Source organism: Nelusetta ayraudi, unplaced genomic scaffold (genome assembly GCF_046127955.1).
Source record: "Nelusetta ayraudi isolate G7.1 ecotype Tasmania unplaced genomic scaffold, CSIRO-AGI_Nayr_v1 ptg000006l, whole genome shotgun sequence".
NCBI classification, from domain to species: domain Eukaryota; kingdom Metazoa; phylum Chordata; class Actinopteri; order Tetraodontiformes; family Monacanthidae; genus Nelusetta; species Nelusetta ayraudi.
In genome coordinates this window covers 1,848,689-1,875,862 of record NW_027466056.1, presented here as the reverse complement: position 1 = coordinate 1,875,862, position 27,174 = coordinate 1,848,689, and the positions used below count along the sequence as shown (strand labels likewise).

At 42.7% G+C, this 27,174-nt stretch overlaps 2 protein-coding genes across 2 annotated transcripts in view; both read left to right on the top strand.

The window, feature by feature from the left end:
• The window catches only part of glra3 (glycine receptor, alpha 3), a 34,936-nt gene extending 14,154 nt beyond the window's left edge, over positions 1-20,782 (top strand). The window contains exons 2-9 of the mRNA XM_076012385.1: positions 837-967; positions 3,022-3,089; positions 11,663-11,886; positions 12,213-12,295; positions 14,949-15,086; positions 16,648-16,862; positions 18,122-18,268; positions 19,936-20,782. Of these exons, the coding sequence (XP_075868500.1) occupies positions 837-967; positions 3,022-3,089; positions 11,663-11,886; positions 12,213-12,295; positions 14,949-15,086; positions 16,648-16,862; positions 18,122-18,268; positions 19,936-20,241 (1,312 nt within the window). The 3' untranslated portion in view covers positions 20,242-20,782. The remainder of the gene's footprint in view (positions 1-836; positions 968-3,021; positions 3,090-11,662; positions 11,887-12,212; positions 12,296-14,948; positions 15,087-16,647; positions 16,863-18,121; positions 18,269-19,935) is intronic.
• The window catches only part of hpgd (15-hydroxyprostaglandin dehydrogenase), a 55,193-nt gene that overhangs the window by 14,351 nt on the left and 13,668 nt on the right, over positions 1-27,174 (top strand). The gene's annotated exons all lie outside the window — the stretch shown is intronic.

Below are 27,174 nucleotides of genomic sequence, written 5' to 3'. Positions count from 1 at the left end.
ATGCTATGGTCAGAGATATTAAAAGCAGCCCAGGACAAGCGCCAGAGACAAGTCCATTGTTTAGTGCTGTTTAAAGATTGTTAGTAACTCTAATTAGTGTTGTATAAGCGTTGCATAAGCGGTTATACGGTAAATAGCTTCAGAACTGCTTACCTGGAGTTTTCTCTGGGTTTTTTCTTCTTTTTTTTTTTAGGGGAAGTTGACCTTCAATAACAGTCTCTAGTTTACTAAACCTTCTGGATGAGGGCTGTTTAAAAAAGAAATAGAAGACGATTACCACTACTTTAAAGAGCTGCTGTAAATTTCCCTTGGTTAAAGATAGAAAAAGTATATCTAACACCGGGTTGCTCATTAGGGGAAAAACTTCTTTAAGCAGCCAATTATGGTTGGGATCTAGTGGGACAAGCCTGTGCTTTGATGAAGAAAGCAATTTCATTAGTGAGTAAAGGCCTTTAGAGGAGAAATGGTTTCAACATAGTTCAGGGTTGTCGGCTGTTTCTAGTGTTCAGAGATGAAAAGATGAAAAAGCACTGGTTGGTGAAAAAATCCTCATGAAGTAATAACTGTTTGTTCAATAATTTGTTCCATAGAGTTGTAGCGGTCAGTCAACACAATTAAAGTGCCAAAAAGAAACAAATTTCTTCTTGTTCTCTCTTTTTTTTAGTGATTAGAAAAACTCAACTGCTTGACCTCACAGAGGGCCTCCCTGTATTTTCAAAGCCGCCAACATTTGCTGCGTGTGCTGCGTTATCTGACAACAAATACAAATGCATATCCTGTTGTGAAAATGTCACAGATGATTAAGTGTAATGAATGTGTCTTTCCTCCCGTGACAGCGCGGTTCAGTGTAAGGAAGTGGAAAACACTGCAAGAAGTCGGCAGGTGCCCATGTCTCCATCTGACTTTCTGGACAAGCTGATGGGGAGGACGTCCGGTTATGATGCCCGGATAAGACCAAACTTCAAAGGTATCTGTCCTGTTGCTTTAGATTTGAACTAACTTGGCAAGTGTGTTCTATTTGTCAGTGGCAGACACTGGTACGTGTTTTGTGTTGAATCAATTTGTGTCGTTAAAAGTGCTTAAACAACACCACAGAAAAATAAAAATGATTTGATAATTGGTTTGATCAAATGTTACATCTGTCCGGCAATCCTGCCTAAATCGGCCTATCTTTGAAATAATAAAGGCACTGAAGGTAAAGATCATTGAAGGAGATTTGTTTTATACCCTGGTCTAAGTTCTGGCCGTCCATCATTAAAAGTAAACCTGCATGAACAGTTTCAGCTCACAATGGGAAATACTATAGTAGCCACGAGCTTTTACATGAGTAAAACAACTTGATGGATAGAGAGCCTTGGAACAGTCACTGATGGTCTGAGACCTTCGCTAGAGGTCAGTGTCTAGCGAAGATACTGACCTAACCACTGCTCCCTCAGCAGTGGTTAGTGCTGGGGGAGGCTCCAGCAGAACCCCATGACCCTGAGCTCAGGAAGATGGATGGATGGATGGATGGATGGATGGACGGCAGCTTCTCCTGCACTGTGCAGTGAGGGCTGATGGGGCCTATCCCAGCTGCCTTTGGCACCCAGAGAACCCATGCACACTCCACCAGGAAAGTGACCCTGTGACCATCTTGTTGGAAAGGTTACAGTTTTAACCACTGCTCGCCCTGTTATCTCTCAACCAGCCTGTAGTTGGTGTGGTAGCAAGGCTAAAGTTGTTTCAGACCTCCTCTTCACCACTAAGTCGAAAGCTCACCAGCTCCCTGTGGGAAACCCTGAGACATTCAGAGGCAATATGGTATTTTTAATCTCTTCACTGAGTCCTGGTTCTACTCCAAGGCCTCCATACAGCCGAATGCAACTGGAAAACCTCCAAGCGGAGGCAGCTCAGCCATTAGCACCAGATGCCAAAACCAAATGAGTGTGTTGATTTGACACCAAGTAGTGGCAGCCCTACTCCAATCTAATCCGAGATCCATGGTTTGACCAAGTGAATGAACGCACGCCATGAAGCAATTGAACGAGAATGATTTGTTGTTGGACAGCTTTAGTTGGCTAACATTTATGTAATCTTAGGGGTAAGGTAAGCTGACACGGCAGTGCACAGATAGCGTCTTTGCAACCTAATATCAGCTTGCCAGTGGTGCAGGTGCCTACCTTGAGTCCTGTGGACGTATCCTTCAATGAAGTTACTGTAGCCCTTCATTTGAATACGTTAAGGTCTGCTGGCGTGTCCCTGGCCAATTGTCGAGTTGATTCACAGAAATGAATCGGACAAGACTCCAAAAGGTTGTAATGCAGGCCCGCTGGGTTCGCTGTGTGAAGACGGTGGATAGCCTTCAGTCCCGCTTGTGGAAAATGTCACGCTGCACATGGCTGAACAAGCATACTGTTCTTGGCCCATTTAGCCCTCGCACTCGTTTTGTCCCGCTGACGAGTGGCAGTGTACACTCGACTTGAAATCTGACCTCTTTGGCAGATATTTTGTGTTAGCTAATCAAGGAAGTTCAGCCGTAACAGCAGGGTTGCTGCAATGACAAAACCAGTGCCGCCAGACTCTGAGAGTACTGAGCAGTCTGAGCAGACTCAGGGCTGCATCAAAGGCCAGCAAGTTTGTTTCCCAGCATGAACTGTATACTGAAAGGAGAGATTGCACATATGTCAGCGCTAGTGAAATTCTAAACATACCAATATTGTGAGTTCAAATTTAAAGTTTGGATGTAAACCACATATTGAAAGGTTCTGTGCATGTTCCAAGTCTCAGGGTAACATATATGCATATACGATATGTAAATGGTATGCATTTATATAGCACCTTCCAGCACCTTCACAGTATCCCAAAGAGCTTTACAACGGCCTGGGTGAATACCCATTCACTCACACACTCATACACCAAATGACCAATGTAGAAACTGTGTGTGTGTGTGTGTGTGTGTGTGTGTGTGTGTGTGTGTGTGTGTGAGAGAGAGAGAGAGACATATATTGCTTTCATACTTTCACCTTGTTTTCTTTTTTGTAGGTCCTCCTGTCAATGTCTCATGTAACATCTTCATCAACAGCTTTGGCTCCATTGCTGAAACCACCATGGTAAGTAAGATAGAATGGAAAAACTATACAGCTGCAGACAATTACCAAACATAACTTTTGCATTAAACTTCCTCTTATATGCATTATGTACTACAACAGATGCATCTTCTTAGAAAGCTTTTATTGTCTACGGCAAGTTGTTGTTTTTGTTGTTTTTTTTCCCTCCAGGTTGTATTTAAGATAGAGGTCAACAGCAAAAGCCTTTTTGCACTTTGGCAGCACGTTTTCAGTAGACCTCCTGTATATTTTAAACTGCCTACATTTGTCCTTGACAGGGTGCTCAGTCCTGCAAATTTAAAAAAAATAAATCTAGAAAGTGTAGTGAGTTGGGCTGCATTTTCTGGGTTGAGCTTAGTGCACAGACAGGATGCTGTCATGTCAGGTCAGACATTATTAAATCAGAATACAGCCCTGCGAGGCAGTGGGGGCTGCAGCCAGCACTTGAATGTTTGATTACTGCTCCTTTTAATAGTGCACAGGATGGAGGTTCTCACAGCAGCAAATTACGACAGAAATATAACTAATATAAAGTATATTAGTTGAAAAACATGTATTAATTATTATATTGAGTGGGCGTAAAGCTCCAAAGCCCCTCAAACCATGTGATATATTTATTACGATATTTATTTATCTTTTGCTTCATGACCATCGAGTATAAATCACATTTTTATAACGGCTACATTTGAGATTGTGTTTCTTATGGTCCTGGTTTGACAGTCATTACAGCTGAGCCTTATTGTAGAATTGAAGAGTTGAAGTCTGATTTCCCACTCATCTATCTTGATGTTGTTCATGTTCATCAACTGGTCAAACTATGATGTATGTAATTATTAAACAATGTGTTTTTAGTTCACCTGCTCTTCAAAATAAGCTCCAAGCTGTGAATGAAGCCAGACAGAGAGATGAGTGTGAGGTTGATGTCGGGTTCACATTAAAACAAGCACAACAAATGGAACCGTTTCTCTGTGGGAAAGACGTTGTAGCGGTTCTACCACTACTGTTGGCTTAGCCAAGAGTTTTGTCATTGCACTGGATTACTATTTGCCCAGTGGTTGAGAAAACATCACTCGTACCGTGGGAGGGCCGAGGATTTGTAACCAACTGGCTTAAGTAGAAGTAAAGTTAAGTAGAAGGAAATGAGAATCTGTTTACTCCTCTGCAAATGTAGAAGACCGGAGATCCACACCACTTTTAACGGCCAGGCAAACTTCAAACGCCAATTCAACGTTGTATTAAACGGTTCTGACAAAAGTGGTTGGTGGAGTAAACAAATATCACGGCTGCGCTCGCAAACATGTGACGCGATGCCTTTACATCCCATTTGGCATGAAAAGCCACAACAAACTGGCTTCCTCGGTCTCAGATCCAGTTCAGTGGAAACGGCAGCGGCGAGCAAACAAGGATGTGACATCAGACAAGGTCCAGATGAGGTGCAAGAACACAGTGTTGTGAGTGAAGGGATGTCACTCTTGGTAATTGCCAGTAAAGTTCAATTGAGTCTATGATTTTAGCAGCGGTGCTGTGTTGTCATTTGTGTCAAGCGGTGTCAGTCGTCGCTGTTTGTTCTGCGCTGACACTGTTTATGGAGTTGGAGGTATAGTACAGCGCACTTCCAATGGCTCAACGCAGGCATGGGCAAACTACGGCCCGGGGGCCACATGTGGCCAGTTAAGCTTTTTAATCTGGCCCGGAAAACTTGAAAAAATTATATTAGTATATAGTTAGTAAGGACAAAAGTAGCTGTATTCCTTCCATCCATCCACCCCCCCCAATGTTTTAGGAGTAATTTCAATAAAGAGCTGAACACCGTGGGGCTTCAAAGACACTGACTTTGTTGTATAACTCTTTTGTCCATTGGCATTAAAGCAACATGTTTTCTACATATCCAATGATATATATTTAGAACCAATTGTGGCCCCACCAGTCAAAAAGATTTGCCCACCCCTGGTATAAAAGAAGGGGGGAATTGAACAAGTCATACAAGTAAAGAGAGTAAAAGTAAAAGTAAAGAGGAACACAACACACGCTTCAGGCACGAGACTTCACTTTCTAAGTGTTCTGCGCACAGAATAAATGACCAACCAATGAAACATGATTGTGCTCCGTGTGGGTTTAATTTGAATTTTCACTCTTTTCAGAGTTTGATATTCCTCCATCCGTTTATCCATTCATCCATCCATCCATCCATCCATCCATCCATCATTCCATTTTGCCATCCATCCATCCTTCGATCCATCCAGCCATTCAACCATTCAACCATTCTGCCATCTCTCCATCCTATCAGTGCTGCTGAAATGCCAACTGTGTGTCTCTAGTTGGGAGAAGCGGAACTTCTTGGTAGTGCTGACTTAATTATATGTCATTTTGCAAACATCGATAGTGGCAGACACGTACCAGACAAGCAGATAATTCACAAAAGGAATTAGGAGGAGCTTTAAACTGTGGGCCAACATGGCAGCACGCTGACGAGGGGAAGCTGTGATGGAGGGATGCAGGTCGAGACAAAAATCAAAAGAGACAGACAAGCAGACAGGAATAGCAGATGTGCAGCAAAGACGTTCAGTGAGTCTGACAGCAAATTCTTTCAAGTGACATGGCGGTCCGTTCAGGCTGCACTGGGCACGTTTCATCAATACTGTGCATTTCTTGCCCTCCTCTTCCCCCAGTGTGCTGCCTTTACAGGAGCAAAAATGTTCAGTTTCCTTATTTCGCTCGTGTAAAAACCCTTTTCAAACATTTATTTTTTTGCTTTGAGTAACACATTTCCCCCATTTGGGTTTAATAAAGGCTCTCTATTGTATTGTAACACCAGTATGGAATGAACCACAAAATACAAAACATATCGGTCCCATTGGTCATCCCCAAAACTCCGCCACTCACACCATGCTATTTTGAGCACTATCAAAATAGAAGGGAAAATGCAAGCTTGTTTAAAAAATGTTCAAACTCATCGCCTCTTTTTTTTATTATCATTATCTGAATTTGATTTTGCTCAGTGACATGATGATGCAGTGGTTAGTGCTGTCGCCTCCCAGCATCATGGGTTTGATCCCGGACCTGGGTCAAAAAATGAAGAAAAAAAATCAATAAACTAAAAATAATTTCAAACTTTTTAAAAGTTTGCTACCGTTGGACAGCTCCACATGGAGTCACTCACCAAGCTCATGGCCACACTGAGGACACCAACCCCAGCTTTGTTTGCAGCATCATCCCCAACCATGAGAAAAGACTAAGTAGTCTCATTTATCATTTTTACATTGGTAAAAGCTCAACATACCGCTCATATAATACATTAATAAAAGTGTATAATCGCAGGACAATAAAAGTCACGTGGTTTTCCCATCCTAACAACACTCCTCATACATTTAAGACTATGGGCTACCTTAGGATACCAGGCTTCCTTCAAACTTTTACACACTGGACCTTTGAAACGTCGGCACCGCTCCAAACCAGTCCGTCTCAGATGAACTTCCGCTTCAAGCGCATTGTTAATTTTAATCAAACACAAAACACGGCCTCCTTTGCCGAGGGGCCAACCGCCAGCCAGTCCCCTGTAGGATTTGCTGACTAGCGGATAGGTAAAGAATGTAGCACGCGTGTGTCTGACAGCCAGCAATGACTGAGGACAGTTAATGCTCTGCGGCACTCTGACGCCACTCCACTGTCTGTCCCTGGCATAATTGGCCGCGCGGAGCCGCCCGCGACCATTCAAGCCCTCTCTAAAGACGGCACGATGGACGAGTGGATGGATGATGGAGGCGACAAGGTCTAAGTGCTTTCTGCACCGGCGGGACTTGCTCTGACAGATTTGCCATTTGTATTTATGAGCGTGCGCGGCCGGGTATCGGTGTGAGCGTGCGTGTCTCGGTGTGTTTTGCCGCTGCGTGTTTGCCTGCCAAGCAGCCCAGTCGCCATTGCAAGTTTTACAATGTACAATATTGCTTTCATTTGACTTTTATTATTCATTGGACTCCAATTAATGTTTCATGCCAGTGTCTAAGTGTGCTTGTGTGCGTGTGTGTGTGCGTGTGTGTGTGTGTGTGTGTGTGTGTGTGTGTGTGTGTGTGTGTGTGCGGGTTCAACTTTTCCCTCCGTGAGTGTGACTCTCTCTCTCAACTTCTTTCTATTTCTTGCAACTGCGGGCGAATAATTCCATTTACTCTGCGACTCACCGTCATGCTTGACAGATTTACCCTTTATTTCACCGCGTGGCCGTCTAATCTGCGGCTAACTGCACCTTCCCACCGGACTTCAAACATACGTACACCGAGTAAAGACTGATTGCGTCGCTTGCAGGAAACAAAATAATTGAAAAAGAAAAAAAAAAAAAAAATAGCATTTCAGTTTGTGTGCCGTGTGCGCAGATCAAGGGGTCACTGCAGAAGAAGGGGTCATGATATGCAGTGCGCCGCTGCGAGAGATACGTATGCGCACGGTCCATATGTCACGTTGGGATTAAGACCTTTCTCCCTTCTCACCATCTGTCTTTCCATCTACCCGACTCCTCTTTTTCCTGTGCGGAACAAGACAGCGCAGTGACATAACCTCAGCACATCATCAACACACTTGGAATATGTTTCGCTGACACGACAGGCAGTGCAACTGTTGCGTGTCAGTTTTGGTGCTGTATTACAAGATTGAGGATAATGGACGGATGCATGGATGCATTTTAATCCCCTAAACTGCCAGGACGGGAAATATTAACAATCATAATTCTAAGTTGAAACGCAAGCGAAAGCCATTGAAACGCACAAGCGTCTTTCATGATGTTACGTTTTTTCAATTGCAGAAACAGATACTTATTGAAACTTTATCTAATATTTTGCAGCACAATGTTTTCTTTATCACTTTGAGTGCTTGAAACAATCCTGCTGATTAAAAAAAAAAAAAAAATCTTTCAAAAAAAAAAAATGTCACCTCTGTTGCAAAGACTGCGGGAAAAATTGAGACTCAGCAGTCAGAGATTGATGCATTTTTTTTGTTAAGCGTCGCACCTTTAATTTCAATCACAATAACTCTCAATAAACTTAGACAGAGTACTTAAAAAAAAAAATTCAATTCAATCAAAAATCTAAAATGTTTTTGCCAAATCATTTCCATCTTCTTCGACCCACCTGTCAAGGTCAGATGAATTGTGCGTGCGCAGTGACGTGAAAACCGGCAGCAAAATATAAAAGCAGGAAACTGTTTTGTGATGACACGCAGGGGTTTTGAAAGGAGAGGAGGAAGAAAAAAAAAAGATATACTTTTACATGCATAGTGTCACAGATACAGCGCACGCACGCTCACACACAACCAATACAGATGGCTTAAAGCCAGGTTGCTTCGCCCTGGCCTGTACACGCTATCCACGTTAAACAGATTTACTACTGTTAAATTCTTTTTTTTTTTTTCATTTCGCTCAATCTCTCCATCATAGTTAATCCAGCCTTTATCTGTGTGTGAGCAGTGTTCAGTTTTTTATCACTGGCCAGAGGTAGGAGGGTGGGACTCAGGATAATGACACAGGTTTTGCTCTCTGTCACCATTTCAAGTTAAAGCGTCGCTCCCACAGTTTGTGTGTGTGCGTTGTGCGTGAGCAGGTTTGGACGGGAGGCCGCCGTCGTCGTCGTTTGTTTGTTTGTTTGTTTGTCTCCGTCTTTCTCACCTAAACTGACCTGTCACATCAGTGCTGTCGCACGGAAGATAAACCGGTGCTTTTCAACCTTTTTTGAACCACGGCACATTTATACATATTGAAAAAACATCACAGATCAAAAATATTATAAAATGAAACTTTTTAGCCTTACAATGACGATATAATAACTTGTTTTATTTATACCCAATCAGTACAGAAACTGGGCGTTCTTAAATTAGAATGCCTTTATTAGATTAGATTAGATTACATAAAACTATATTGATCCCGAAGGACATTCAGGTGGTCGGCTTCATGCATTCATTCCAACAGTAAAAAACAGACAGACAGCGAAAAAGAAAAAGAAACAGACACAAACCTATAATAAACAAAAAACCTATAATAAATAAAAGCATGAAGTGCTTTGCCTTTGCATAATTACAGGAACAATACAGTGCAAAAGAATGAAAAGTATATGAATTAAAAAGAAACAAAAGAGCAAGAAGAAAAATAAGAAATTCACATGATATGGACAGTTGGATTATTTTACAAGTGTTCTACGTATTGACATACAAATAAGTGTTTTATTGCACCTTTATTAAAAAATAATGTAAGTAGTTGATCCACATTAATTTTAAACACAAACAACGTAAGAATTTGCTTACCCATGTTTTCCATGTTCCAGTTGGTACAAATTGGCCGTGCAGTGCAATAAGCAGTAATTAACATATTACAGAAAGAAAATAGAAGATATACGATATACGACTGGTGCTTTGTGTATTTGACCGATGCCCTGTTTGCATTTCTATTTCTGATATTGATTTGAAGTCGTTTATGACCTCATGGTTTGCTGCATGTTTGGGCTTTTTTCCCCAGGGGAGCAACTCACAGTTCATGCTTTAAACACCAGCAAGCAAACACACACACACACACACACACACACACACACACACACACACACACACACACACACACACACACACATTCAGACACACACAGACACACACACAGGCATGCACAGATGTGTTTTTTCTGGTGCGTTCACATTTTACATGGCGAGATGGACAATCAGGATGATTGCAGGGAAGCGATGGGGATCTGTGCAGTCATGTGGTGTCCAGGTATGAAAAGACAACGCAGATCATTGAGCACGTTAGCGCGCTCGTCATCGTGGCCCAGTGTAATAACTAATCTCGTCTGGCTGAGCAGAGAGAATTGTACATGTAGCCGATGAGTGCGTTTCCTGAGGGCAACCGTGGGCTCCACCATAGGAAGCGGCCAAGACTCGGACCCGCGGAATAAAAAATTGTGCACGTTTGACTCATTGAGGCCGCCAGCGTCAGCGGCGGTCAGTATCACCGCTGCACCTCAATCAAGCACGGCCCTGTTTAATTTCATTAGCCGCATCTGTGTTCACCGCGCGCGGACTCGGCCCTGTGTTAGGAAGCTAACCAAGCGGCAGAGCTGTGATGTCACTTCCAGTGACTGAACATGGTAGGGGGTGGGGTGGGGGGGGAGGGGCGGAGGGTGGGCGGAGGGTTTGCTCCATGCCTTTTATGGCCCATCCTGGGACTTTTTGCTGGCCGCACGACTTGGGAGTGCAGTGGACTGATACTGGCATCGCAACACTCCCTTTGCTCTCTAGGGGCGCCGCTCCGAGATGCACCGTTACACCCCCCCTTCACCCCCCCACTGCCCAGGAGATTACGCCGCTCCTGTTCATGGACTATTTAAACTGGTCAAAAAACAATAACATGACCCAGATTCACCTCTCAACGTTTGTTTTTCCTGCTTGCGTGAAGAAGAAACCTGGGGGGTGTATGACGACGTTCCTGTGCCCCCCCCCCACCCCACCTAAGCCAGGTTGATCTCTTCTTATCCTCGATAATTCCCACTAACATAATTATAAGCACGCTCGGCAACCAGCTTTGTGTCATTCCAAAATCACCAGTGAACTATAATTAACGTTATTCCTCTTCCATAAATCTTCCATAGGACGAGCTCTCCTGCTCCCCCTGTGCCAAAAACACCAAGTATGGAGGGATTTATGCACCTATGATTTATTAATATCATTTGTGGAGTGTTAGGCCTGCCCACCCTGGTAGTACACGATGCACATAAAAGGCAAAGGACAACAAGAAAGTATATCAACTCACATCAGCATCACTTCCTCTTTCTTTTTCAAGAATATGAGAAAGAATCCTAACAGCAAACTTCTAAATTCTGTAATAGAAATCAGACACATGGCTTCATATATTCCAGGCTTAGATGATTTAGATGAGTTCAGACTGATTCACATGCTTTCTTGCAAATATAAGATACCGAAGGCATTTGAACAGAGCTACAATTGTCTTAAATTATCTGAAATTACAGTGATGAATGAATGACTCACTATTACATAAGAGTTTTACATAATACTATAAATAGGTTTTGAGAAGACGTGTAGTGAAGGAGCAGTATGGCTCCATGTGCGTAAGAAAATGTCGGCGAGGACGTTTCCTGCTGTTTTAGTTCTAATTGTGGAATGATGATGAACTCACCTGAGGGGGAAAAACCATGACAATGAACGATAAGAGGCACATCACTAAGCTCCATACTTCTGAGGTCAACTCAAGGCTGAAGCAAGAATTGTTTAGTCATTTTAATGATAAATAATGATATATTTAATGTAATGATGTAATGTAATGATAAATCGGATAAAATAGTGCAAAATTTGTATTTTTTTTAAATATACAACTATAATTGTTAATTTAAGTTTTTTTTAGATGGTATTTGAATGGCTGAAGAACAAAACCTCCTCTCTGAAAAAGGCACCTTTACTTCTTTTTGCATTTTATTGTTATTCTCCACAGAATTTTCATTTTTGCACACGTACATTTCATATTTTCGAACATTAATAAACATGGACCTGAGTGCAAAAGCGCTTTAATGGGTGACGCCTGTCTGTGTTGTGGTGTAGGACTACCGTGTGAACATCTTCCTCCGCCAGCAGTGGAACGACCCCAGGCTCGCCTACGCCGAGTACCCAGACGACTCGCTGGACCTGGACCCGTCTATGTTGGACTCTATATGGAAACCTGATCTTTTCTTTGCCAATGAGAAGGGGGCCCACTTTCACGAAGTGACCACTGACAACAAGCTGCTCAGGATATTTAAGAACGGGAATGTGTTGTATTCCATACGGTAAGTCTGGGACACTGAAACTGCAACCGTTTTGAAATAACAACAAATTTTATATTTATCGTTTGTATTACTATTTTATGATATGTATGTGTGGCGTATGTTTGTGATATTGTGCCATTTCATGTTTTTTTTACCTTTGTGGGTCCTACGAGCTGCAACCCCATTGCCCTTTTTGGGACATGAGATATCTAAACTAAACTAAACTAAATTGAGAAGCTATTCTTGCTGATTAGAACACATTATGAAACAGTACCCCCCCCCTCTTGCCCGTGTGCAAAAAAGACCATTATGTATAAATAACTTAATAGTCTTTTCTTCAAATTCAGATTAACGCTGACGTTGTCCTGTCCAATGGATCTCAAGAACTTTCCCATGGATGTTCAGACCTGTATCATGCAGCTGGAGAGCTGTAAGTACACACACACACACACACACACACACATGACACACGATCAGGAGGTTATTGGATCAACCTGAGCAGGGCATCCTTGTAGTTCTCTTCTCATCCATATTTACCAAACAATTTAAAGAATCGCTCCAGTAACTTTTGGGTAATATTGGCAGCCTGCCCCACCACTCTGTGGATATGCCAGACAAGTTGGGAAAAACGTGTTGGGAAATGGGACACTGACTACATCTTTGTGGAGATTTGAGACACGTTTGCTCCCAGTGGTGACCAACGTGGTTAAAGACACCCTAGCATTTAGTTCAACTCTTTGCACAGCCACTTGGAGGCATGGGTAAGACAAACTTTCCCACTGAGATAAGGAGGGAAAAGCCATTCATTTCTGATTTAAAAAAAAAAAAAGTCCCATTGCGACCGCATCTCTCTCAGTCTCTTATGGGTTGGCATTATTTAAAAGCTTGAGGTTCCCTCTTCCTGGTCGTCCTCCACAGCTCCCAGAGGAAGCTGGCTGGCTTCTGTAGTGCCCTGCTTTGATCACAACTGCACTTCTCTTGCAGCTCCCACCTTTCTTTCTCTTCAAAGAATGCCAATTTGTTACACAGCACCAAAAGCAGATGACCAGATGACCCTGCTTTTTCAGATGGATCTCCAAGATTTAAGACTTGCGATTCGGCCGCATTTCGAGGTTACATCCACGTCGCCTCCGTAGATATCAGCGATGTCTCTGGCACATTGTGGATTAATAAGTTAACACCACTCAGCCTGCACTCCCCCTCTCATCTCCCTCTTCCTGCTCCAGTTCATTATTTATCATAATTGCAATAGCTTCTGTTCGTGCTATACCTCGACGAAACGGCTGCCTGGGTCTGTCTCTTCACCCAGAGGGACTTGAGGCTTTGCACACCACTGTATGTTATGCATGCTGCTTGATTTCACAAGGGAAGTTCAGCGTGCCCGCCACCTGTGTAGTGGAGAGCTGAACAATGCAAGGAGACAAACGGCAGAGTCATCGATTGCATGCTAAAAATGTCTATGCGTAGACATGTACGTCTACTGTAAGTGTTAATATGGCAAATATTTAGAATTATCTTTGATCGGTAGTTGAGGCGGAACTGCCAACCAAAGAGGTTTGTTAATGTAGTGACAGGAGAGGATATGAAGTTAGTTGGTGCGAGAGAAGAAAATGCCAGGGAGAGTTGGAGGGATGCAGATGAATCAGGAAGGGAACAGCAGTCAGAAGAAAAATCACTTTCATCCGCACTCCTTTAATATGTTTATCAAAACTATAATCAAGGTTCAAGGTAGCCTTATTGTCAATAAACTACAATACACTACCCGCAGTACTTGCTCCAGGGGTGGGCAAACCTTTCGACTGGTGGTCCACAGTGGCTTCTAAAATTTGAAAGCATGTGCTTTAATGTCAGCTGAAAATGATGTCTTTGAGGCTCCACGGTATTTAGCTATTTATTGACATCATTCTTAAACAATGAAAAATATGGATGAAATACAGCTATTTTATGACTTACTTACTATTAATGTTATTTCTTCAGGTTTGGCGGGCCGGATTAAAAAGCTCAAAGGGCCACATTTGGCCCCCAGCCCGTAGTTTGCCCATCCTTGCTGTAGATACATACTGAAGATATCAAATATGTGAGCAAGATACGTGGATTAATGTGGCAAAAGAAAAAATGTTCAGTACCTAACTATGTTATGTTGTATATATTTTATATGAAGGGTGGCTATGCTAGATCATCTGAAATATAAACTGTGAGTTATTTCACACTTTTTGCTTTAATACATATTCCATATGTGTTCATTCATAGCTTTGACGCCTTGAGTGACAATCTACAATGTAAATAGTCATGAAAATGAAAGAAAAAACATTCAATCAGAAGTATGAGTGCACACCTTTGACTGCGGTGTATGTAAACAGAGAAAGAGCATTGCAATTCTCTGAAGCTGCTAGCAGAGGATGGTTCCATATAATGGGTGTGTTTATAACAGGTTCAACCAGATGTTAACTGGGGTGTGATGACCAGTCCAGGTGTCAGATGCACCGCTCCTGCCCACCTATACACTGCATTTAATTTTCTTCATCGCTGGTTTATGATGCAATTACATGGACAAAACACAAGCAGAATGCTCAGTCTCTGTTTCTTTGTTTTTGTTTCTTTGTTGCTTTGTTTTTGTTTTCTTTTTTTTGCCAATATGCATTCAAACGCACGCATTCATTCAAACACATCCCATGCATGAATTTGAAGAACCAAGATGAATTTCTTTTGTGAATAGCCACGGCTTTATTGCAACACATTCCGTTCCATTCCATTATTTTTGCATAATTCTTGTCTGGACACATGGCGTCTATTTTAATGTGGCTCCTGCTCCCTTCATGCGCTGACATCTGAAAGTGTAATTTGCTTCTTTTTGGCTTTTTGTCCAAAATAATCTCAAGTGTGCTCGAGTCAAAGTAATGTGTGTGGACGAAAGGGAAAAAAACAAGACCATTGAAATTAAATTATTATTATTAATTTTTTTTTCAGGGAATGAGTTTAGTTTACTTTTAGCACTTCTTTGTCTTACATCTGCCTCTCATTTATCACCTGTTGTTATTCTAATATGATGTTTCTAAGTGAGCTACTCTTGTTCTTCTTTGCAGTTGGCTACACCATGAATGACCTGATCTTTGAGTGGCAGGAAAACGGACCTGTCCAAGTGGCTGAGGGTCTGACCCTTCCGCAGTTCATACTCAAAGATGAATCAGATCTGAGATATTGCACAAAACACTACAACACAGGTAAAAGATGCACAAAAAGGTGGCAAAGAGTTGGGATACAAACAACAGAAACAACCAGACTAACATTGGAAATGATGACGTTTTTCATTAAATAGGATTTGACCATAGATAGAAATCAGACAAGGGTTTCATGTTCTTACAGTTTATAGGCATGAGTGATTGGTCGCTAGCTGTGAAGACCAGAGTCACACAGGCTGAACTCACAATAGCAGAGTTGGAGCAAAGGCAGGTTTTTAAATCAGAGGCAGGTCGAGGCCTGGTATTCAGTCATTCAGGCAGAAGTATCCCAAACACTGTGTGGAAAAACACAGAACAAGGAGCTGATAATACAGAAATACTTTGGTAAAAAATATCATTCATTCATTCATTCATTCATTCATTCATTCATTCATTTTCTATACCCGCTTCTTCCTGAGCTCAGGGTCATGGGGCTCTGCTGGAGCCTCTCCCAGCTGTCTTAGGGCGAAGGCAGGGTTATCATTAAATCAGTCAAACTTTATTAGTATAGCAGCATACATACAAAACACAAAGTGATTGACAAAAACGTAAAGAAAAAGTAGTGCCGGGATGCTGACAGGCGAGATAATCTGAAGGGAAGGGGGCGATATCGACCAACACAACTGCAACGTAACTGCATGAATTTAAGGCTCCTTTCTGTGTTGACAGCAGCAGCCATATTTAGTCCTTTTGCAACCAACTTTGGCGGTCCCTGCTGGCCAAACGATAGAATGCAGGTTTTTGACCATTGAACATTCCTCCGTTTTTAAAACCAGACGCTCTGTCCATCTTTTTATACAGTGAATACACTACAATACAACGAAACAGAGCTGATACTGAGCTTGATACTCACAATGAAAGGAAGCTTGACAAGACATTGGAAAGACACAACAAAACAGGAAGTACACAGACTTGAACTGACGCTGACCAATAAACAGTGTAAAACTAACCGGCCCTGAGAGGACAGCAGATCTTTGTGTGGTTTAAAACTGTGACGTCACCAGGGCATCAACTAAATTAACAAGTGTTGACATTGTTTTTGATTCATACTGAAAAAAAATGAGTGGAACATCAGCTCTGCAAGTCCGGTAAAATTCAGCACAGCTTTTAGTATAACATGAGCAAACCACGCAACCTGATTTTCTATATTTTCCTGCTGGCAAAGTTCACGAGTTTAGATTTCTTGTTGTCACTGATGTCTGCTGCCTCTAGTTCCAGGCTTTCTATGCTATGCTGCTATCTGCTGCCTTATGCTTTCTTTATGAGGGACAGAATGAGTGCTTCACTAGCCTCAAGGCTTTCCATAGGGCCTGTGGAAAGGCAGGCATGGCCCTTATCAAAGCAGTACCATCAAGCGTAACTATTGGTATATATATTAAAAAAAAAAAAAAAAAAGGTGTTTTGGCTAGTTGGAGAGTTGAAGGAAGGATTGAAACAACAGCCAACCTCATTGAAATGCTCACTGCTAATTGTGCCCCAGCTCCTCCCCCCGCTAAAATAAAACATATATATGCCGTGTCATTTTCAAGAATTGATTCCCCAACTGCATCTCTAATTGCTGCAGGTAAATTCACTTGCATTGAGGTGCGCTTCCACCTGGAGCGTCAGATGGGCTACTACCTGATCCAGATGTACATCCCCTCCCTCCTCATTGTCATTCTCTCCTGGGTCTCCTTCTGGATCAACATGGACGCCGCCCCGGCCAGGGTGGCTCTGGGCATCACCACCGTGCTCACCATGACAACGCAAAGCTCAGGCTCAAGGACGTCGCTGCCAAAGGTTTGCACGATGCGTGCACACATGTTTGTCTGCGTAAAGTCTCTCATTAACTCCTAATTCCTCACACAATCCCAGCACTTGATGAACGTTAGGTGAGAAGTCTAACCCTACATTGACCTTTGACTGACCTTTCGATGATGTTCTGCCAAGCCATCAAGGGATTATTGTTTTGCCTCAGGCTTTTTTTTTTAGCACCCAAGTTAATTTTTTCTTTAATTCTGTTAGACCGATGATGGATTATCACCGTGTTACCCCTTCTTTTTTAATTCAGTTCACAAAGGCAAACAGACTAAGAGGAATAAAACCCATTACTGCAACACACCATTAATCTTTTTTCAGCATGCTGTTTTTAAACACAGTGAACCAGTGTTTTACAGCACCGGCCATGCATTGTACATATTTTTGTCGGGTGGAATTGTGGAAGAATGAATAGAAAAAAATCTCCAGGGCAAATATAAAACCCAGCCACCATTGTTGGTAGCATCAGCACCATTGTTGGTAGCATCAGCACCATTGTTGGTAGCATCAGCACCATTGTTGGCAGCATCAGCACCATTGTTGGTAGCATCAGCAGCTGTTTGATCAACACAAGAGGGCAAACCTGGACGCTGCTGCATCCTCAGTCCTCAATGGTGAATGTGTGTGAGGGTTTTTTTTTTCACCGTGGACACGCACAAGTTGTGTTGATTATATGCATCATGCGTCCACTATAGCGTGAGTGAGAAAGAGCCCCTCAGCCTTGTTCTGGTATCTTGTATGCATGAGAAAAAATCAGACATGGAGCACTTTGTTACATAAGCCTTATTAGCACAGCCATCCCCCTCACACATACTACACACATACACCTTCGGCAGCGTCGCCGAGGCGCTCGTTCCACGTGTGTCGCAGTGTGTTTAGAGGTTTCTCGTGTTTCCGCTGTTCAACAGAACTTTGCACTCCGCTATGTTTCACGTGTCTGAATAAGTCATCATTTCACGGCGGACACAAACATCATTTTGACACCGCGAGCCATGGTTGCGCGTGAAAGGGGAAGCGACCCGCACGTGGAAATACGTGCAGCCGCACCACATTATTCTTTTATTTTTTGCATTGGTTTGAATTTTTAACTGAAACTTGTATTGGGCTCACCTGCCTGCTTTTGCTACTTGGTGTGTGTGTGTGTGGGAGGAGGGGGAGGTAAAAACAACACACGGACTATAAGAAAGTGAAATGGTCTCGCGGAGTTCATGTGGAAACCTCTTGTGTGTTTGCTTCCGCAGGTCTCTTACGTTAAGGCCATAGACATCTGGATGGCCGTGTGTTTGCTCTTTGTCTTCTCTGCGCTGCTCGAATATGCGGCGGTCAACTTTGTGTCGAGGCAACACAAGGAGCTTCTGCGATTTAGACGGCCAAAGAGCAAGAGCAAGGTAAGAAAAAGTGAAGGACGATCAAACAGACAAATAACAGCAACACATCACCCCGGGAAAGAATTACACCACGATCCATTCAAATCCCATTTACACGCAGAGCCTCATACGTCTTGCCTTCTTTGGAAAGGCTGTCACCATGTGGCGGCATGCTGCTATTGCAGACTGACGGCCATCCTATTTTAAAAGAAGGGACGCAATGAGATACACGTGGCAGTGGAGAGAACTTTGCAGCACCTCTGACTGTGCATGCTTGACTTTCTTGAATCGTCTCACATTATTTTGCATGACGAGGGCATGACTGTTACACGATGTGTGTTTTCAAGGATTCTTCACTTCACTCCTGAGTTCCATTTTTGTGACAGCAAGCCAACGAGAATAGAGGAGGGCTGTGATGTCAGTGCATGACTCAAGTGGGAAGAATGATTCAGTATTCAGTCAACTGTGATGACTATTTTTTTCTATTATTATGTATTGGTCAAATTTGAAAGGAAAATATATAAGTAATGACAGGGTTCCATTCTTGTTGTTTAAAGGACAAGAATTTAGCAAGAGTATTTATTATTGAGTATTATTATTATTATTATTATTATTATTATTATTATTATTATTATTATTATCATTATTATTATTATTTCAGACTTGCTTGATAGCAACGTTGTGACAGTTTTTGGATTTACTTTACCGATACTGTATAGCTGGCATCGGCCAACATCGTCCTATAGCTGATGCTCCTCTCCTAGTATTACAGCGCTGAAGGACTACATATGTACTTATTTAGTTTTATAAATATAATGTTAAAATTCCAACAATAAAAGCCTTCACTGAAGACGAAGGCACACAGATGATACAAATGATTTATTGGAGATTTGAAGATACATTTTTTTTTAAAAGATGGAAGTTTACATGAGAGATTTTAGATCTATGTTAGACATTTTGTGTTGAGAAAACATCAGGCTGATATGGACACAGTCCTTGACCGCAGGTTTGGCTGAATGATGAGGCTTCCCAATCATGTCTTTGGTTTGGTCTTTTGTTTTGTGCTTTTGGTTTTCTGTCTGTCGGTGACTTGTGTGCATGCTCTTGGCTGGTAGAACATTGGTGGTGCAGTTGATCCGGAGGAGCTTGCTGAGTCCCTCCGTCGTGTTAACATCGACAACGGCCTCACTGCAGCAGAGCCTCTGTATGGATCTATGACCAAAATCTACAGCAACCACAGGGTAATGACGTGTATCCGTGGCTGCGTGTCTCTGTGTGCATGCATGCCTGCGTGTGTGTGTGTGTGTGTGTGTGTGTGTGTGTGTGTGTGTGTGTGTGTGTGCATCTTTGCATGTGTCTGTGCACGTTTCCTATGCATAGGTTAGCTGCTGTGTCGCTGCAGGATTTTATACATTACTGGAAAGGTTTGCACAACCCTCGTTTTTCTCGTACTATTCAAGGAAGGTTCAGAGAAATAAACACACCTCGCAAATGGCGCAACTTATTCCTCTTCACACATATTTGTCATGTTGAGCTAATCTCCAGTAGCAGATACAGACAAAGAGCAATCCACAATGGACCTTCAAAAAGAGAACAATGTCGTGGAGTTTTGATTTTCCTCAGACTAAAATAAGAAGCATTATCTGCTGCTCCCTCCTCCCCTCCCTCTTCCTTGGCCGCTCCCGCAGGAAGGTGAGGTGCACGACAGCCGGCAGGCCTCCACAGTCGCCGTGACCTCCACCCCCAGCAACAGCAAGGACTCCAAGGCCACGGTCAACAACACGGTCCCCGCAGCCACCACCCCCGGCGGGGGCACGCAGAAACCAGCCGGTGGGGGCAAGAGCACGGAGGAGATGAGGAAGCTGTTCATCGACAGGGCCAAAAAAATTGACACTGTGTCGAGGGCTGGCTTCCCTCTCGCCTTCCTCTTCTTCAACATATTCTACTGGGTGCTGTACAAGATCCTGCGGCACGAAGACGTGCACAAGCCATAGAGGAAGACAGGGAACCACAAGCGCACACACGCACACGCACACACACACACACACACACACACACACACACACACACACACACACACACACCCTTGACCTTCACTCTGACCTTACTTTTTGCTGAAAATAGCCAGATCATGAGAAACCACAATCCTCAAGGATGTTCTAAAGTCACTGCGGACGGTGCAGCTCTTTCAAACGCACAACGTTTGTGCGCAGCCAAGAAAAGAAAAGGATTGACGTTCTTCTCGTGATCTTCGTTGCCAAAAAATGTCCACACACGTTCTCTACGTGACACTGCTGGTGATACCTCTGTGTTGAAGAGTTGGGGGCTTTGTCCAGAATATTAAATACATCCGGTACATTATTATTCACAGTAAAACCTGTTTTATAACACCTTAGTGCAAGACACTCATGAGTATTATTAGTGGTGGTGGTGGTGGGGGGTCTTCCTGTTATTCATTGAGTCAAATCACTAACTCACTTCCTAACTAACCCTAATCCTTTACCTAACCCCAACCCAACTAACCCCAACCTCAACCAACCCTAACCCTCACTAACCTTAACCCTAATCCTAGGCCTGGGCGATAAATCGATTACGATAATAATCGCGATTAAAAACTCCACGATAACGATGATAAACGCATGAGCTGTTATTTCGATAATCCAACCAATCCCACAGCAGAGAAACAACGGCGCGCCTCCTTCCCTCCACCCGCCTCCTCTCGCGCGCAACAACTCAGATGGGAGACGCACGCGCCCGTCCGCTAAAGCTCGTTATAGGAACGTGTAGAAATGAGCAGCGAGGAGCAATCAGAAGTCGAGGGAAAGTGAAGAAACTGTCGGCTACCTCAGGTCCGACAAAGTACAGGCTGACGCTAAATGCAAATTATGTCGGAGAACAGTCCCAAGCAAAACGGGAAACACCACGAACCTCTGTCAACATCTGAAGAAGTACCACGATAAAGAATGGTATGAAAGCCAGAGTTTACGTTTTTATGCTAGCCTCCCCGCAGGTAATGCTAAAAACAACGCACTGCTGGGCCCTGGGGGAGTGTTCTGCGTGATACTCCCGCTAGCAGTAGCCTAGCTAGCGACAGTGCTAAGCAAACAGTTGCTCGTCAAACAACAATACAGTCAGCCTTTAACGCAGCTACCCCGTACAAGAAAAAAAATAAAATAAAAAATCGACGCGGTACAGAAACATAACCAGAGCAGTGACGTGCAATATTGTACTGTCTATCTGTACCTCTTTTTATTTTTGTTTTTATTTTATTTAATCAGTTCAGTACACTACCTCTAAAATGTTTGAGAGATGTTAAAAACAAGACACATAATCCTCAACATTGAAGTTATTTTATTTCAGTACATCTAAGATGTAAAAAATAATACAACATCTTGGTTCTGTCGGGTTGTTGTTGAATGTTTTGTATTGTCATACATTTTAACAATAAATATATAACAATAATCCTTCTGGCTTCTTTGCGGTCCAAGGAGAATACTAATATTAAAACTATTATTGATTAAAAAAAATTCATATCGTGATAATTATCGACACCGAGCAATATAAGAAAACATATCGTGATCAAAAAATTGCCATATCGCCCAGGCCTACCTAATCCTTTACCTAACCCCAACCCTAACCCTAACGGCAGTGGAAGGAAAACATATCCTAAACAGACAGAAAACTTGAGCCCCTTGTGCGACAGAGACGAGAGAGACTTTCCACTTTATTTGTGTTGTGCATTATGTTTATGGTTGAATAAATAAAACTGCCTCGAAACAAATTTGCCCACATTTTAAGTTTGAGGTGAAACGTTGTCCACCGCCACCACTTTGCACTTTCTGCTGAGAGCTCCAAGGTCACAGGAGGAGGATCTCCGTCTGCCAGACAAAGAGGGATTTGCAGAGAATCTCCACCGCTACATGTGTCATCTCAGCTCTGTACGTCAGTCAGTGAGTCAGTGAGCTTATTCACACTCCTTATATGATGTACAATCAGTGTGTCTGCATCACACGGTGGAACCACAGCGACGACCACACCAGCTCCGATTCGGCACTTTTGCAGCAGCTTCACCTTCCACTCAGCAAACTTCCTGCGCAGCAACGTGCTTGTTGGACCTGTCTGAGTGCTTCAGCAAGACGCATCGCTGGAGTGGAAACATGTTTGGAATGTGTGGCAAACATCGGCCAGGAGTGATACCGGTATCACCTGTTGGCCCGTTTCTGAGGGGACGATGACTCAGATAGAAAAACTGACTGACTGAGGCCTGGACGAAGGAAACTCGTGTGTGTCGTCGCTGATTGTTTTTTTTTTTTTGTTTTTGTACAGCATGTTTGACAACGTTTACGCAACCTGTCATGATGATGATGAGCCATTTATGTTGGGCGGTGCCACAGTGTGTACCGACGGTGATGGATTTGCCACTCAGGCAGGTTTTGCACAAACATACTGCTGTTAGATCAAAGGTTCTTCAGCTGGAAAGAGTTTAGATGTAACGGTCATATGTCATATTGCACTTTGGCCCAGTTTGGTCACAGAACATGTTTTATCTCTCCCTCTCTCTCCCTCTCTCTGCCACTTCACTTCTATAAACTGCTCTTCCTCGTTGTCTTATCAAACAATACTGCCGTTGTTATCATGCAGGTCCAAAATCATGGGGTCCCATAGTGACTACTGTATATCTGCTCTTTGCAAATTTAATGCAGATTGACTTCACTTTATACCTTTACAGAAAAAAAAAAAAAAGTTTGTCCCAGTTCCCTTTGCGCACATAACACAGGTGGACCAATGCACACGTGGGCAATTGCAATAACACTGCGCAACAGTGGATCTTATTTTTATTCCACTAACTTTGGTTCTTACTGATTCATTGACATAGGGTTTTTAACTAATGACTTTTCCAGTGAGTAACCCTACCTCTGCCCAGGGACAGCTGGGACAGGCTCCAAGAGCCCCCTCCCACCACCACTACCAAAAATGAAATGAAAATGATCACTGAGCTGCTCCTGATGAACGAGGACGACCGACCAACTGCCATGTGTGTTATGATGCAGTGACAATAAACTGAACTGCAGATGTTTTTCTTGGGTTTTTTTGGAAGTTGTGGGTTCGTATAACGTCATGGGTCGACAACACTGCATTATTTTAACACATCAAGACTGCGGTCTGCGTGCTTTGAAAAGACTAAAACCAGCTTTAACATATCCACATCGCCGGCTGTCTATAACCACAACTCAGAAAATGGCTTCATGAAATGTCAGGCAGTGAAGAAACCTTTGGCTGAACAATGAGAATCAAGCCGTTACTGACTCACCCTGATAAACCCCAGGCAGGCTCTTAAACAATAGGGACAGTAATGCAATAACGATTTCTTTCACCACTGTATTGGTTTGATCATCTTGTTTGGTTTGATATTCTGCTGCGTGTCCTCATCAACCACAGAACGCTGTCATATATATCCAGAAGGTTCTGCCAGTGTGTTCTCTATTTCACAACTAAACACTGGGTGTGTGCGTGTGTGTGTGTGTGTGTGTGAGAAAGAGAGAGATGTTACGGCTGATTTTAACAAAATCCAAAGTTTGAGTTGGCTGCACTGTGTTGAACGCTATGACTCACACTGTGAAAATTCTTTAGACTATATTCTGTACATTTCCAATGTCAAAGTTTATTTTTCTTAAAGGAAGATACAAGTTTACGATACAAGTTTAAAAACTATGAAACTGTGTTCAATTTCTTGCAATCAGAAGACCATATATATATATATATATATGAATACATATATATTCATATATATATATGTATGTCAGACTGTGTTTTGCTTCTGGTGTTTTCACGACGACAGTGGTGTTGAGGTTTACATCCTTCAGGATTTGCACTCTGACACGGCACCTGCCGAGTGCCCAGGGCATTTTAATGACACACATGTAGAAAAATATGTACGTATATGTAAGCTTTATCATGTCGCTTCACATTCTATCTGAGCCATCGGGTTTTTTTGGGGCCGATATATTTGCTTTGTATTTATATTTGCGTTGTGGTTCAAATGCGTGACTTTGTGGAGATAGTTCAATTGTCTTAGATTTGCCACTCAAGCAGAGCTGGTTGCGTTTCCATCGCCAGCCCAGCTTGCACCTGGATTATTTCCACTCTCGACGGTTGCATTTCGTTATTTCTCTGATGTGCTTTTAAGACAAAATGTCACTTTCATCTCCCCTGTCCTGCATCCTCTCCACGCCAGAGCTCAGATTCACATCTGTGTCAAACTATTGGCTATTCTGTACTGTATGCCAACACAATATTCTGTGACTGTCTCGTTGGGTTTGGAAGTGAAATATTACATCTCAGTGCAGAGTGTTTGAGAACACAATCTTTTGTAATATAATGTAAAATATTTTACATTATTCTAATTAAATTCTATTGGACTATAGTGAGCTTTGGAGCTACTTCTTAATGCTGTCTGTCTTAATTCAGCACACAAAGTCAATGTCTAGCACAACTGTTTTTTCATGAAAAACATTCCAGTACAAACTCATTTTCTTTAACAATGTAAAAAAGTTTGTCCCAGTTCCCTTTGCGCACATAACACAGGTGGACCAATGCACACGTGGGCAATTGCAATAACACTGCGCAACAGTGGATCTTATTTTTATTCCACTAACTTTGGTTCTTACTGATTCATTGACATAGGGTTTTTAACTAATGACTTTTCCAGTGAGTAACCCTACCTCTGCCCAGGGACAGCTGGGACAGGCTCCAAGAGCCCCCTCCCACCACCACCACCACCACTACCAAAAATGAAATGAAAATGATCACTGAGCTGCTCCTGATGAACGAGGACGACCGACCAACTGCCATGTGTGTTATGATGCAGTGACAATAAACTGAACTGCAGATGTTTTTCTTGGGTTTTTGTGGAAGTTGTGGGTTCGTATAACGTCATGGGTCGACAACACTGCATTATTTTAACACATCAAGACTGCGGTCTGCGTGCTTTGAAAAGACTAAAACCAGCTTTAACATATCCACATCGCCGGCTGTCTATAACCACAACTCAGAAAATGGCTTCATGAAATGTCAGGCAGTGAAGAAACCTTTGGCTGAACAATGAGAATCAAGCCGTTACTGACTCACCCTGATAAACCCCAGGCAGGCTCTTAAACAATAGGGACAGTAATGCAATAACGATTTCTTTCACCACTGTATTGGTTTGATCATCTTGTTTGGTTTGATATTCTGCTGCGTGTCCTCATCAACCACAGAACGCTGTCATATATATCCAGAAGGTTCTGCCAGTGTGTTCTCTATTTCACAACTAAACACTGGGTGTGTGCGTGTGTGTGTGTGTGTGTGTGAGAAAGAGAGAGATAGAAAGAGAGAGAGATTGAAAAACATTCCAGTACAAACTCATTTTCTTTAACAATGTAGTTGCTCTCAACATAACTAAAACTAAAGTTTGACTCAAGCTTGATTTCGACAGCCTGACACAACAAGAGCAACATGAAGAACATAATGTACGTGAGGTCATGGAACTGTTTCCTATCTTGTTCACCAGTTGCTAAGACTTCCTTTATCATTTATGGCCTCTTCAGGGAACCAACAACATGATTTTCCAGTAAGACAACAGGAAAAATAAGGATAACAGTCAGTACTACTTCCCAAAGTATTTTATTACAAAGTAATTAGGGGATACTAATGCCCTGATAAGGCGAGAACAATCTATGGGTAAAGTAACTGTTGTAAGTATTTATTACTTTAACTATGTATCTTCAGAGAGATAAATGAAATAAAAAAACATGAAAAATTAACTCCAAAAAATCTACATTAGTTGTCATCAGGACATGTAAGCGAGGAGTGATGTGCGTAAGCATTTTCACACACATCTGCACACCAACCTGGTAAAGAATACTAAGATTGTTCTTACTTCCATCTCTTTTAAATACAGTACCAGCCATGACTGCCCATCCTGCAGGCATCATCCAAACAGTGAGTCAAGAGCTCTATACCAATGTCCCTGCTCATACTCAAACAGCTGGTCACAAATAAACTCCCCAGGAATGACAAGCTGAATTTTCTACTTCTTTTGCTTGTTTCAGACTTCAAGGAGTATGTGGTAAGTCCGTGACAATCATGAAAACACACACAACTGTGTGTGTTTTATAACTGTGATAACGCCAACAGCCAGGTTTTCAATCCACCCTTGTTGGTGCCTGGCTAGTTTGTGTTCTGGTGACTGGCTAGTTTGTACCCTGGTGACTGGCTAGTTTGTACCCTGGTGACTGGCTAGTTTGTGTCCTGGTCACTGGCTAGTTTGTACCCTGGTCACTGACTAGTTTGTACCCTGGTCACTGCCTAGTTTGTGTCCTGGTCACTGACTAGTTTGTACCCTGGTGACTGACTAGTTTGTGTCCTGGTGACTGAGTAGTTTGTGTCCTGGTGACTGACTAGTTTGTGTCCTGGTCACTGACTAGTTTGTACCCTGGTGACTGACTAGTTTGTGTCCTGGTGACTGAGTAGTTTGTGTCCTGGTGACTGACTAGTTTGTGTCCTGGTCACTGACTAGTTTGTACCCTGGTGACTGGCTAGTTTGTACCCTGGTCACTGACTAGTTTGTGTCCTGGTCACTGACTAGTTTGTACCCTGGTGACTGGCTAGTTTGTACCCTGGTGACTGAGTAGTTTGTACCCTGGTGACTGCCTAGTTTGTGTCCTGGTGACTGACTAGTTTGTGTCCTGGTCACTGACTAGTTTGTACCCTGGTGACTGGCTAGTTTGTACCCTGGTGACTGAGTAGTTTGTACCCTGGTGACTGGCTAGTTTGTGTCCTGGTCACTGACTAGTTTGTACCCTGGTGACTGGCTAGTTTGTACCCTGGTCACTGCCTAGTTTGTACCCTGGTGACTGCCTAGTTTGTGTCCTTTCCAAAACTCATGT